This window comes from Sciurus vulgaris (assembly GCF_902686455.1).
Source record: "Sciurus vulgaris genome assembly, chromosome: 3".
In the NCBI taxonomy this organism is placed as follows: Eukaryota; Metazoa; Chordata; class Mammalia; order Rodentia; family Sciuridae; genus Sciurus; species Sciurus vulgaris.
In genome coordinates this window covers 170,490,964-170,503,274 of record NC_136463.1, presented here as the reverse complement: position 1 = coordinate 170,503,274, position 12,311 = coordinate 170,490,964, and the positions used below count along the sequence as shown (strand labels likewise).

Here is a 12,311-nt window from a genome sequence, read left to right as displayed (position 1 = left end):
GGCCTCCACTTTCAGACCTTCGGTGCCTGACAAAGGTGAGCGAGGCCCAGGGACTGAAAGAGCCCAATCTCTCCCGCTGTCCATGCTCCCTCAATACCCTAAGCCGCCTCCTCTGCAGCAGGGCCGGTCTATTTGTCCTCAGAGACCCGGGAGGCTGCCAAAGACCAGGCACCGAGATTCGCAGGTGCGCCCCTCACCTCCCTAGTCAGCCCCTGGGCTCCTGGGCTGGAGCAGCTGCGGGTGGCCCCCTCCCTCCCGCTGCCTGACACCCAATCAGAGAGAAACCGATCTGGCCAGGGCAGGGCGCCAGGAGCCGGGCCCAGAATAGTGCTGCCCAGCCGCGGTGTCGCGCACTCGCTCGCAGTTGGTTGGGGCCGGCTGCATGGAGCCCGAGCTGGAGCACACACTGTGCAGGGTACGGGGGTCCCAGAGGGACTGGCACCAGGGCAACTGGGCCTGAGGATCGAAAGCTCTGCGTGTGAATGTGTGTGGGGGGGGGGGGGGGGAGTGTGTATGTGGTGTGTGTGTGTGTGTGTGTGTGTGTGTGTGTTGTTTGGTCTGCATTTTCTCTGTGTGTGGGAACGTGTTGGCGCCTGTGTATATACATTCTGTGTGCGTATATGTAGTCTTATGTGTGTCTAGGAGTGGTTAGATATGTGTGCTTCTGTGTGTGTGTTTGTGTTTGTGTGTGTGTATGTGTGTGCCTACTTGCACCAGGAGAGGGGAGAAGAGCTGGGGTTTGGGAACCCAAGGCGTGTTCCCCACCCCTGCAGACTTTCCTCTCCCTGTAGACCCTGTCCTGGAGCAGCCTAGGGGAGCCTGAGCATCAAGGTAGGTAGACGGCCCCCCTTCTGTGCACCTGCATCTTCTCCCACTTCCTTTGTCCCCCCCATTCTGGTACACCAATCCTCAGCTCCTAGCCTCAATTGTGTTGGGAGAGATTCTTTTCCTTCTCTCTCCCTCTCCATTCCTTCTTCCTCCTTTCCCCAGTGTGTTTCCTCATTTCCTCTTTCCTCTCCTCTGAAGACCTGGACCCCAGTCCTAACTTTACCACCTCCTAGCTGTGTGATTTGTGGCAAATTGTTTAACTTCTGGTCCCTCACACATAAAATAGGGAAAATGATAATGCCTCCCTTATACAGCTGGTATGAGTATGGAATGAGAAATATGGTGGAGAAAAAGCTCCTTGGAAGTTTGCGAATAGTATTATTAACAACATTTTAATTGATTTTGTTGTACTACCCACTATTAACCAAACAGGCCCCATTGCCCCTTCCAGAGATGAGCTTCCTAGAGCAAGGAGACAGTTCCTCATGGCCTTCACCAGCCACAACCACCAGTTCAGAGATAATCCATGGGAAACGGGGGGCCAAGGCATCGAGATGGACAAGGCAGGAGGCTGTGGAGGAAGGAGAGTCATCAGGTCTGGAGGAAGGTAAGGCTAAGGCCAGTTCTGGAGAGGTGGTAGCCAGGGCAGTGGGAAGACCAAATCCTGGGCAGGGGCTCTGTGGTGGATCCCTCCATAGCACAGAGTTAGACCCAACCCTCATCTTGTGTTTTCCCACATGGGAGAGAGCAACTGCATTGCAGAGCCAGGACCCCGTGTGGCCAACTGAGAACGACAGGACAGAGCAGCTACCTGAGGTGACTCTCGGAGACTCAGCTCCTCTACTGCACTATGAAGTCACAGCATCCAGGCTTCCCAAGGCTGCCATGAGCTCACTGAGACAGCAGATGAGAAAGTGCTTTGAAGATGGAGTTACTATCTTTTCCCCCTTCTTCTCCAACAGGTCCCCTGTCCAGGCCAGCTGCTGAATCCACCAGGCTGGAAGCCACATTCCCAGAGGCCACACCCTTGGCCAAAGCTGCTCCCTTGGCCAGGGTGGGCACCCAGCCCACAGGGTGGGACCTCTCCCCCCTTCACTCTGCAGCCTCAGCTGCTGGCTCCAGCACAGATGATCTGGAGCTGGCCATAGAGTTCCCAGTCACAGAAGCCTGGGGCTTCGAACTTGAAGGCCCTGGGGAAGAAAGGCCTGCCCTGTGCCCATCTCCACAGGCCCCGTTACTCAGCCTGGGTTGGGAGGATGAGCTGCGAAAGCCGGGGGCCCAGGTCTACATGCACTTCATGCAGGAACACACCTGCTATGATGCCATGGCAACCAGCTCCAAGCTGGTCATCTTTGACACCACACTGGAGGTGAGACCTAGCTTGCCACACCTGAGCTGGGTCTCCATGTTCCATCCAAGCCAAGTCCCCCTACAAGTCCCCTTCGAGAGCTCCTTAGCACCGTGGAGCCCAGGGGGAGGGGAGGGAGCATTCCGTCATCCTAATCTCTGCAACTTAACATCTACAAAATCTCGAGTTGGTCACTTTATCGCCACTATCTTGAAAATTAGAATAGAATACTTGCTTTGCCCCCTGTGTTTCAGAGTCTCAGGACAACCAAATACAAAGTGAAAGCCCTTTGTAATCTTCTAAGTATGTGTAAGACATTGCACAGTTGCTTAGGAACAAAGAGTAGGAGATTCTTGGTAGTAGAAAGAAATAGAATGATCTCTGGTACCTGTTCTTTCATTAGTTTAAGCTACCAAATGTCTGTGGTTCTGTTCTTGTCATTGGTACAGTTGCGCAGATGGTATATGTATATTCAAAGCATGGTTTGTATGTCACCTACAGTACACAATTTGGGTCTAGTAGTTCATGAACAAATAATTTTATTTCAATAGCTTTGTATTTATTTTAATGCATATTTAAAAAATACAATCAGCATGTACAGATAGTATTGCTTAGATAAGCCAATTTTATTTTACTTAGAGACAAAAAATATTCAGAGAAAAAACAATTTTATTTTAGAGACAAATATTATGTATTATGTAATAATTACACCTCTAGTGCTTAGTTAGATTAGTAAAAATTATGCTGTGTCTCCACATATACATTTCCAAGTGGAAACTCTGAATTAGGGCTTCTCACACCCTGCTGTCACTGATGAGGGTCCTCCCATACCTCTCGTCTGTATTGTAAGTGTGCCCCTCAGGGGTCATGGCTAGCGTGTGCCATGACATGGGAAAGACAGGCAGGCTCCTGTGGAGGAGAACCTGAGAGAAGACCCTATGGAAGGACACTGGTGGGAACAGCAAAGAAGACAGCAGGCGACAGGGGAGTGGTCACTGGGGGGCAGTGAGAGGGGACAAAGAGGGCCTCTTGGGACTTGCCCACCCACTCTTTGTCCCATCCTTCAGATCAAGAAGGCCTTCTTCGCCCTGGTGGCCAATGGTGTGCGGGCAGCACCTCTGTGGGACAGCAAGAAGCAGAGCTTTGTGGGTGAGGAGAGGCTGGGGAGAGAGGAGGCGAGAAATGGCAAGGGCGCTGGCAGGGTGGCACCTTTAACTTCCCTCACGCCTGGGAACAGAAAGCTGACCTTCCCCCCGTGCCTCACCTGCCTGCAGGGATGCTCACCATCACGGACTTCATCCTGGTTCTGCACAGATACTACAGGTCCCCCCTGGTAAGAAGCAGGTTGGAGCCCTGGGTGCCAGTCGTGTTGGGGTGGAGGGGAACCTGGTGCCTGCGAGGTCCACATCCGAATTCCAGAATCCTGTCGATGCCTCTAGGTCCAGATCTATGAGATTGAAGAACATAAAATCGAGACCTGGAGGGGTGAGTGGGGAGAGGGGCTATGGGGCTGAGGCTGGGGCTCAGAGCGGGAGGCAGAGGGTGGGTCAGCTGAGAGGATTTCCTGCGGGGTGCAGGTGATAGGGAGCCTCAGGGTGCCTGGGGGAGGACAAGCAGTCCAGCTGCAGGGTGATGCAGCAGCAGCTCCCTTGGCCTCACTCTGACTTTTTCTGCAGAGATCTACCTTCAAGGCTGCTTCAAGCCTCTGGTCTCCATCTCGCCCAATGACAGGTAAGAATCCCCACCCACTACCTGACCGCTTTCTTTCCCTGTCCCCTTCCCCTACCCCATCCTAGAAAGCAGACAGATGAGACAAGCTTGGTAGCCCAACCTCCTTCCTATCTGCGGGGGCCGAAGTGGAAGGTGTCCCTTTCCACGCTGCCCTCCCCTTCACTGATCTCACCTCTGCAGCCTGTTCGAAGCCGTCTATGTCCTCATTAAGAACCGGATCCATCGTCTGCCGGTCCTAGACCCGGTCTCTGGCACAGTGCTCTACATCCTCACACACAAGCGGCTGCTCAAGTTCCTGCACATTTTCGTGAGCCCAGGGCCAGTGGGGAGGCGGGGGAGCCACGGAAAGGCGACCAGAGGGGTTAAGTCTTCAAACCTGGGGATGGCAGAGGGAACAGCCCAGAGCCCTCCTGGGGCTGCCTGACCACTGATCATTGCCTGTCTCCACCCAACCAGGGTGCCCTGCTGCCCCGGCCCTCCTTCCTCTACCGTACTATCCAAGATTTGGGTATTGGCACATTCCGAGATTTGGCTGTGGTGCTAGAAACGGCACCTGTCCTTACAGCACTGGACATCTTTGTGGACCGGCGTGTGTCTGCCCTGCCTGTGGTCAATGAATCTGGTACCTGCACTAGAGCAAGAGCAGGGTGGTGGGACAACATGAGGTGGGGATGGGGTGGCAGGAGTCCATGTGGCATTAACTTGGGGGCCCAGGGTGGAGTGGGGTAGAAGTCACCTGCTTGAAGCCTTGGACCAGTTACTTAACTTTTCTTTGCTTGAGTTTCCTCATCTGTGAATTGGGAATCTTACTGAGATCCATGTCTGACCTCACAGGATTTACAAGATTAGTTCCAATAAAATCAGCATAGTGAGCCAAAACAGCAGGACCAGTTTTTTTGGTTTTAGTTCATCTTAAAATAGGTCATGGAATCTTGGGCTCCTAGCCAGAAGTCGATTTCCTATTTCAGAAAGGAGCAGAGGGACTATAAGAATTCTTCTTTGGCTGAGTGTGGTGGTGCACACCTGTAATCCCAGTGACTCAGGATGCTGAGGCAGGAGGATCACAAATTTCAGGCTGGCCTAGGCAATTTAGTGAGACCCTGTCTCAAAATAAAAAAATAAAAAGGGTTGGGGATGTTGTTCAGTGGTATAGTGCCCCTGGATTCAATCTCCAGCATGAAATAATAATAATAATAACAACAACAACATAAAATTTCACCATAATAACGCTATATATCAAGGGTTCCCCCTTCACTACGGGATTGAACCAGATGTAGCTCTCCATCTACCCATTTTTATTGTATTTTGAGACAGGGTCTCTAAGTTGACAAGACTGTATTTGAATTTGCCATCCTCCTGACTCAGCTTCCCCAGTTACTGGGATTATAGGTATATACGGTCATGCCTGGCAAGAACTACCTACTTTTAATTTATTTTTTACTTTGAAAAATTTCAAATGCGTTTTTAAAAATTGTATAATGAACCCCATATACACATTGCCTGGATCAACTATTGTTAAGTATTGCCACAATCAATTCATCTTTTTTCTAAAGTATTTTAAATTATAGACAATATTATCATTTCACCCCTAACTACTTTCTTTGATGTCTCCTAATATAATTTTCTATACTACCAAACAAAACCACGAATAATTTATTAATGTTAGATCTAAGGTCCAATACTTATTCTCATTTCCCAATTTCTCCCAAGAATTTTTTTAGATTTTTTTAAAAATTTAGTTGTTTAAACCAGTATCCAACTAAAGGTCCATATTTTGCATTTTTGTCTTTTGTCCCTTAAGTTTCTTTAAATCTAGAACTGTTCCCTTTCCCCTTATTTTTTATAATGCAGGTGAGTTGAAGAACCCAGATAGGTTGTCTTATAGACTATCCCTCCTCTAGTTTGTCCATTTGCTTCCTAGAGGTGGCCTTCACCTTATTCTCTGCTTCCATTTTCTGGAAACTGGAAATGAGATCTAAAGGCTTGATAAGTGGGCACTACACATCTGGGATTTGCATACTCACTTCATAGGTGATATGCTGTTCTATTGCATCTGATCAGGAGGCAGGAGATGGTGGTCTCACTCTGTGATGCCAGGTTGGTCTGTGGCTCAGGAAGGGGTGACCTGATGCCTCGGTATAAAGCCACAGCCTGGAGGATGTCAAGGAGTTCACTACAAGAGCCGGGCCCAGGTCCTCTGCCCAGCACCCTGGTCCTGATGTGGCCCTCTTCCTTGTCTTTCTCCTTTCTTCCCTTGCAGGTCAGGTCGTGGGACTCTACTCGCGCTTTGATGTGATTGTAAGTGTCTGTGGGGCCTGGGGTGCTGAAGGGAGGCTGTGGTATGAGGACAGATGAGGAGTATCTGTGGACATACTTCATAAGAGTGTAAGGGTGCCACTGGTGAGGTGGAGTTTGAGCAAGGCGGTGACTCGAAGCTCTCCTTCTTTCCCTGCACCAGCATCTGGCTGCCCAACAAACCTACAACCACCTAGACATGAGTGTGGGAGAGGCCCTGCGGCAGAGGACGCTGTGTCTGGAGGGAGTCCTTTCCTGCCAGCCCCATGAGAGCCTGGGAGAAGTCATTGACAGGATTGCTCGTGAACAGGTACTCTGCGCCTCTCCAGGAATGCCCCCAGTACAGATGGCCCAGTTCTTCCATGCTTGGCTCCAGCCATCCCTGTACAGTGGACACCTGGCCTGTCCTCCCATTTTAAGACCAAGTCTTGGCATCCACATTGGTATGCACCTAGTCCTGTCCATGGAGTTCTTGTGCCAAGGGCCACAGTCAGCTGAGTGCTCAGAGACATTGCCAGATGGTTCCCAGGAGACATCCTCTTGTTATCCTCCAGTTATGTCAAACTGTTTCCCCTGTTTATTGGCGGTGGGGGATGGGGGTGCTGGTTAGCTGCCTGGGGACCGCAGGCTCTGCTCCTCACTGAACAATGTGGACCCACAGGTACACCGGCTGGTGCTAGTAGATGAGACCCAGCATCTCCTGGGCGTGGTCTCCCTCTCCGACATCCTTCAGGCTCTGGTGCTCAGCCCTGCTGGCATTGACGCCCTCGGTGCCTGAGAAGACAGGAGTCCGCACTCCCATACCCCTCGCCTTCCACACCCTGAAGACAATGAAGGGAGCCGGGGGACTCAGACTTCATCTTCCCTCACCCGTTTGCCAGTTCAGCTCTGGTCCAGGTAGGCATTGCCCCTGGCCATTGGATCAGCTCCTCCAACTTTTTGGACTCCAAGATCTCAGATTGGGGCACTATGAAGATCTCAGTGGTCCCTCTCATAGCCTAGCAGCCCCCTGGAAACTCACAGGCTTCCATTTTGTCCTCTTCCCAGCTGAGGTCATGGAGGCCTCCCTAAGCGGGTGGACAGGCTATAGGTACCCTCTCATCATTCGATTCCCACCTGCAGGGAATTGCATCAGGAGGAAGCAAGCCAAGAAACCTTTGTCAAATAGAATTTCCGTCCTCAGTAAGAACTAAAACTCAAAGTAGGGAGCTTCCACCTAGTGCTTACCTCGGTAAATTTAATGTGATTTCAGACTCTTTCCTGGTAACATGTCTGCTACAGGTTTGCAGAAAGATAGGGCACAAGTTTCAACTATTGACAGTGGATGTCATGGCTGCCCTGTTGGGAAGGCAACTCCCCTCCCTGTTTGGTCACTATCTTCCCTTCTCTCTTCCTCACAGGCTTCTCCAGCCTCCCTGATTATCCTTGCCCTGTCTATACTCCCCAAAGTTCTTGGGCATGCCCAGTCACTGTTGTATGATGACATTAAGGAGAACAACTGAGTCAAGCCTGGAAGTCTCTGAAGCAGAGGCACTGGAACTACCCCATGGCCATCTGTGCCCCATATGCACTCATACTGGATCCCAGCTGGTCGGAGCCTGTGGGCTTATTAAGGACTCTGGCCTCCTTGGCTTCTGAACTGTTTGGCTCATGCCCCAAGCTCCTGGGAGTCCCAGTCGTTCTTTCCCTGTGGGTACCACTTTAGTGGCTCCCCACAACTTTGCCACTGCCCTCCTGCATTGTCATTTTAGGGCTGCTAGGGTCACAATGGAACAAGAGTTACTTGTAGAACTGTCTGTTGGCATGAGATCCTCTCTCCATGGTAGTCCAGAAAACTACTTATCTCTCACCAGTGACAGATGGCCTTGTATTTGGAACCCTGAGAATAAGCAATCAGACAAATGCAAAAAGAACAAACCATGAACTTGTATTTTATAGATTCCACTCAAAATGCTAGTTGTTTAACCTGAACTTATGACTTTCTGAATGTAAAAACTTGAAGGAAAAGCCCGCAATTGACAAAAGCAGCAAATGGCATTTCTTTTGTGCATAGAATGTTATTCCACTGACTTTTTAAAAATCTTTTCTTTAAAGTGACAATCGTAAAATATTTATTAATTATTTATGTGGTCGGTAAAACCCAGTCTACAACTCTAACCTGCAAGAAACACCTATTTTTCTAACACTGAATGCAGTTTCCATTATGAACCCCATACCAAGTGGTGGAAATTAATCTCAGTCAATTTGGGGTCTTTTCCCCATGTTTTCCTGGGACTAAGCTTTGGGGGCTTTAAGTAGTGTAAGGATGTGCTGTCCCACCATTCCTGAGCGGGACATCCACCATGCCAACACCTGCTAAAACATCCCCGTTCCCATCTGGTTGGCCGTTGGTCGGCCATTGATGTGCATGGTGACTCCCACGTGCTCCCTCACTCCCAGAACCTCTTAGGGCCTGCCTGTGCTTAGGGCAAGCAGGACATTTTAGCTCCTGGCCCTGCATCCCTCTGGGCTTTGGAAGTCCTATGAGGCTGTTCCAGGCCCACATACTAAGATGTACAGTCAGTAGCCTGTTCTATCCTGCATCTTACCATTTTTCTAGGGTCTACTGGGAACACAGGGCCCAGGGCTCTTCTACTCCTAAACTCTCCAGACCTGTATGGGGTGTTTGTCATACATACCCCTTCCCCTTCAGACTTTCCCTCTTAGGAACCCTATAAAAGTCCACAGTCTCTTCTTCTCCAGCCCATCCCCACCTATGGAATCTTTAACCAATGGGGAGAGAGGAAGCCTTCATTCTCCAACCTATCATATATGCCACCAAATCCATTGTCTGTGTCCTGAGTTCTTGCCACCCACTTGAGGATCAACCCTTTGAAACTCCAAAGCCAAGACTAGGCTTCTCCTCTGTCACCCTCTCCTGGGGAATGGGTACTGAAGTTCCAGTCGTCTCATGCAGGAAGGGTAGGTTAATATTTCTGAAATGTGATCTTGCCCCCATTACCTCCCTGAGCTGCAGAGTGAAGACATTTGTGCTTGATCTGTCAGGCAGTAAATGAAGTTATTTTCTCACCAGCCACTTTGCCAGATACTAAGAGTCAGTGCTGACTCTGCTCTGTCTCTACCCTGGAAGGTGTGAAGTCTTAGGCTCAAGTGGGAGGATGGGATGGGGGTGATAGTTGGGTCTGGGCCAAAGGAAGATCTCTCAAGTGACAATGTCCTTCAGGAGCTCAGGGTGGGCTGCCTCCAGCAAGTGCTGGCTGGAGAGTGTAATAAGTTGGTCCCTTGTCGATGTGCCTTTGAATGGCTATGCCTGAGACAGAACTTCAGGGGTGATAGCAAGGCTGAGGAAGTCATCAGCTTCCCTTTGGCTCCCTTCACACCTTCCTGAGAACATATACATCTCGACCTGTCTAGGCTCACCATCCTGGGGACCTGGCAGAACTCCTCCTCGGGCCCCTCTGTGAGGGACCATCCCTCTTCACTGTCTCAGATCCCTCCTCTGACCAAGCTTGACCCTCAGCTCCTGGCCTGCCGTTACAGCCATCATGGCTACCAGAAAAAGAGGTGTAGAATTTCCATGGGGGCTGCAACTACTTCCGCCCTAGCTCAGAATAACCCAGCCCTAAGGTGCAGCCTGCCCTGCTGTCCCACCATTCCTGAGCAGGGGCCCGGCTGGTTTAACAGGCATGGTTGCCCCCAGCTTCTCCTCAGGCCTCCAGGTCCTCTCTGAGTTTCCGTGTCCTTGGGAATGGGCTCTCCAGGCCTTCTTTGCTTTCCCCATCTCTTCTCTCAGCCCTCTCAATTGTTCTCAGCCCTGGGTTGTGCTTCAGGATTGCCAAGGAAGCTTGTAAACTTCAGGGCCCAGGGATTCATTTGTCGAGATACCCATTTCCAGATTTTGGACTGTAACCTGGGCATCTATGTTTATTTTCTATAAAAACAAGAAACTTATGATTACTAACACATGATGAGCATGAGACTGTGCTGAGAAAGCAGGATGGATGCCACATTGTCATAGTAAAGTCATTTGTCACATGATTGGGTCTGAAAGTCTACAAGCACTGGCTAAGAATGGAAGCATGCTATAAAGGACATGTAATTTATTAGCATCCTCACAGATCCTCTCCCCAACATCCTTAAGCGCAGCAGTATTCAGTACAATGTTATTTATGTCCATCCCAAGATGGACACAAACTGTCAAAGTTTTCGCTTGACAGACATATTAAAACTGGAATTGTAAAAAACCAACCTGGAAATAATCTCCTGTTATCAAACCAAGATGCTTTCAGAGCTAGAATGTCTACAGAACATGAGCATTCTAATAAAGTAGACATCCAGGTAATGCTGGTGCCCTGTCTATTTTTATTCACAAGCATGTTGCCTAGATATTTAAGACAAGCTGTTTTCTTAAAAATCTTACTCAAAATATTGACCTAAATTCCAATTCCAATTAGCTGGACTGGGAGTGATAAGAAGTGTGTTCTTTTCAGTTAAAGATATATCTGCGGGGCTGAATCAATGTCTAATTTTCTGCAATTATCCTACATCTGCTAATATTTTTTCCTTATAGAGACAGATAGGGTGGGCCCTCAGGAAGCCTCACTGTGACATCCCTTAGCTGTGACTCTGGGGGATCCCAAGATTCTCAGACTCTGGAAGGGAGTGCCATCACTGGCCATTGATGGGCTCTGTGCCAACCCTCTAACAGGGCTGCCACTGTGCACCCTGCACAGAGAAAACTTCAAGGGCAGGAACCCACCTATGACATCACAGCCATCCTGTTGCTCTTACGTGTGCTGGAACAAATCACTGTCAAATAAAGTGATGTTTTCATCACTACATTACAGCAGTCTTGTCCGGGCATTGTGATGGAATGCACATAGACAGAGGTCATTTTCAACTCCCAGGATGAGCAAAAGAATTTCACGTACACTTATGATGGGTCTTCTTTCCTTCCTTTCCCTTCCCTCCCTCCTTCTCTCTCCCTCCCCTCCTTCCTTCCTTCCTTCCTTTCTTCCTCTCTCCCTCCCCTCCCTCCCTCCCTTCCTTCCTTCCTTCCTCCCTCCTTTCCTCCCTCCCTTTCTTCCTTCCTCCTTCTTCTCTCTCTCTTTCCTGGTATTAGGGATGGAATCTAGGGTCTCACACATTCTAGGCAAGTGACCCACCTGTGAACTACATCCCCAGCCCAATGTGGGTACATTTTTCTGTAGATCTATTACTGATCAGCAAAAATCTTGGGGGGAAAAAACCAAACAAGGTGCAAGGCTTTTGGCCAGGCTGTATTTGGTTTTCTGGCTTGGTGTGGGAGTCTTTGATTCGCCTCTTCCACTGCTGCTGTATTTGTGGGCTTTCTGCTAATAGCCCCTGTGGCCAAGGTGTTATTCACTCCTCAGCACTTACATCTTATGTTCTGCACATGCTATAGTTTGGATCTGAAATGTTCCCCAAAGCTCACTTGTTCAAAGGCTTAGTCCAAGCCTTTGGTGCTGTGGGAGGTGGTGGGACCTTCAAGAGGTGGGTCCTAGTGGGAGGTCTTTAGGTCATTGGGGGCAGGTCCTTGAAGGGGTTAGAGGACCCAGCTCTTCCCTCTCTCTTTTGCTTCCTGCCACCATGAGATGAACAACTTTGCTCCACCACACACTCTTGCCAAGATATGCTGTCCTGGCATGGGTCCCAAAACTATGGAGTCAATCAATCATGGACTGAAATCCCCCAAACTATAAGCCAAAATAAATCTTTCCTCCTTATAAGTTGATTATTTCAGGTATTTTATTGCAATAATGGAAAGTTGACTAACCAAACTTGGCAAAAGCTTTCTAAGAGGCCTCTGAAACTGCGCCCTGCTCACACCACATCCAAGAGCGAGAAAGTGTAGCGTGTTCTTTAATTAATCTTCCCAAGGATTCTATTCATTCACCAGTCTACTTAGCTTGTGTTTCTCTGTATTTTTTATTTCTGATTTGACTTTGGATTATAAGCCCTGGAGATACACACCAGGCAGGGTTGCCTCAGAACTTCCTGTGGTACCTGCAGGATATTGGTGACCCTCAACAGTATTTTGGTACTAGGGATTGAACCCAGGAGTGTTTTACCACTAAGCTATATCCCC

The 12,311-nt window shown here is 49.4% G+C and overlaps 1 protein-coding gene across 2 annotated transcripts; it reads left to right on the top strand.

The window, feature by feature from the left end:
- The first annotated feature begins 314 nt into the window (after positions 1–314).
- Positions 315–10,629, top strand: PRKAG3 (protein kinase AMP-activated non-catalytic subunit gamma 3). 2 transcript variants are annotated; one of them, XM_079133621.1, is made up of 14 exons: positions 315–415; positions 792–831; positions 1,280–1,435; positions 1,791–2,197; positions 3,244–3,325; positions 3,451–3,509; positions 3,616–3,661; positions 3,853–3,907; positions 4,088–4,214; positions 4,364–4,529; positions 6,168–6,205; positions 6,366–6,512; positions 6,864–7,099; positions 7,603–10,629. In XM_079133621.1, exons 1-13 carry the CDS (start codon positions 383–385, stop codon positions 6,978–6,980), a joined length of 1,473 nt encoding a protein of 490 aa, XP_078989747.1. In that variant the 5' UTR covers positions 315–382; the 3' UTR covers positions 6,981–7,099; positions 7,603–10,629. The 2 variants fall into 2 exon arrangements, with proteins under 2 accessions (XP_078989747.1, XP_078989748.1); XM_079133622.1 differs by having other exon boundaries at positions 343–415; positions 774–831.
- Positions 10,630–12,311: the final 1,682 nt, after the last annotated feature.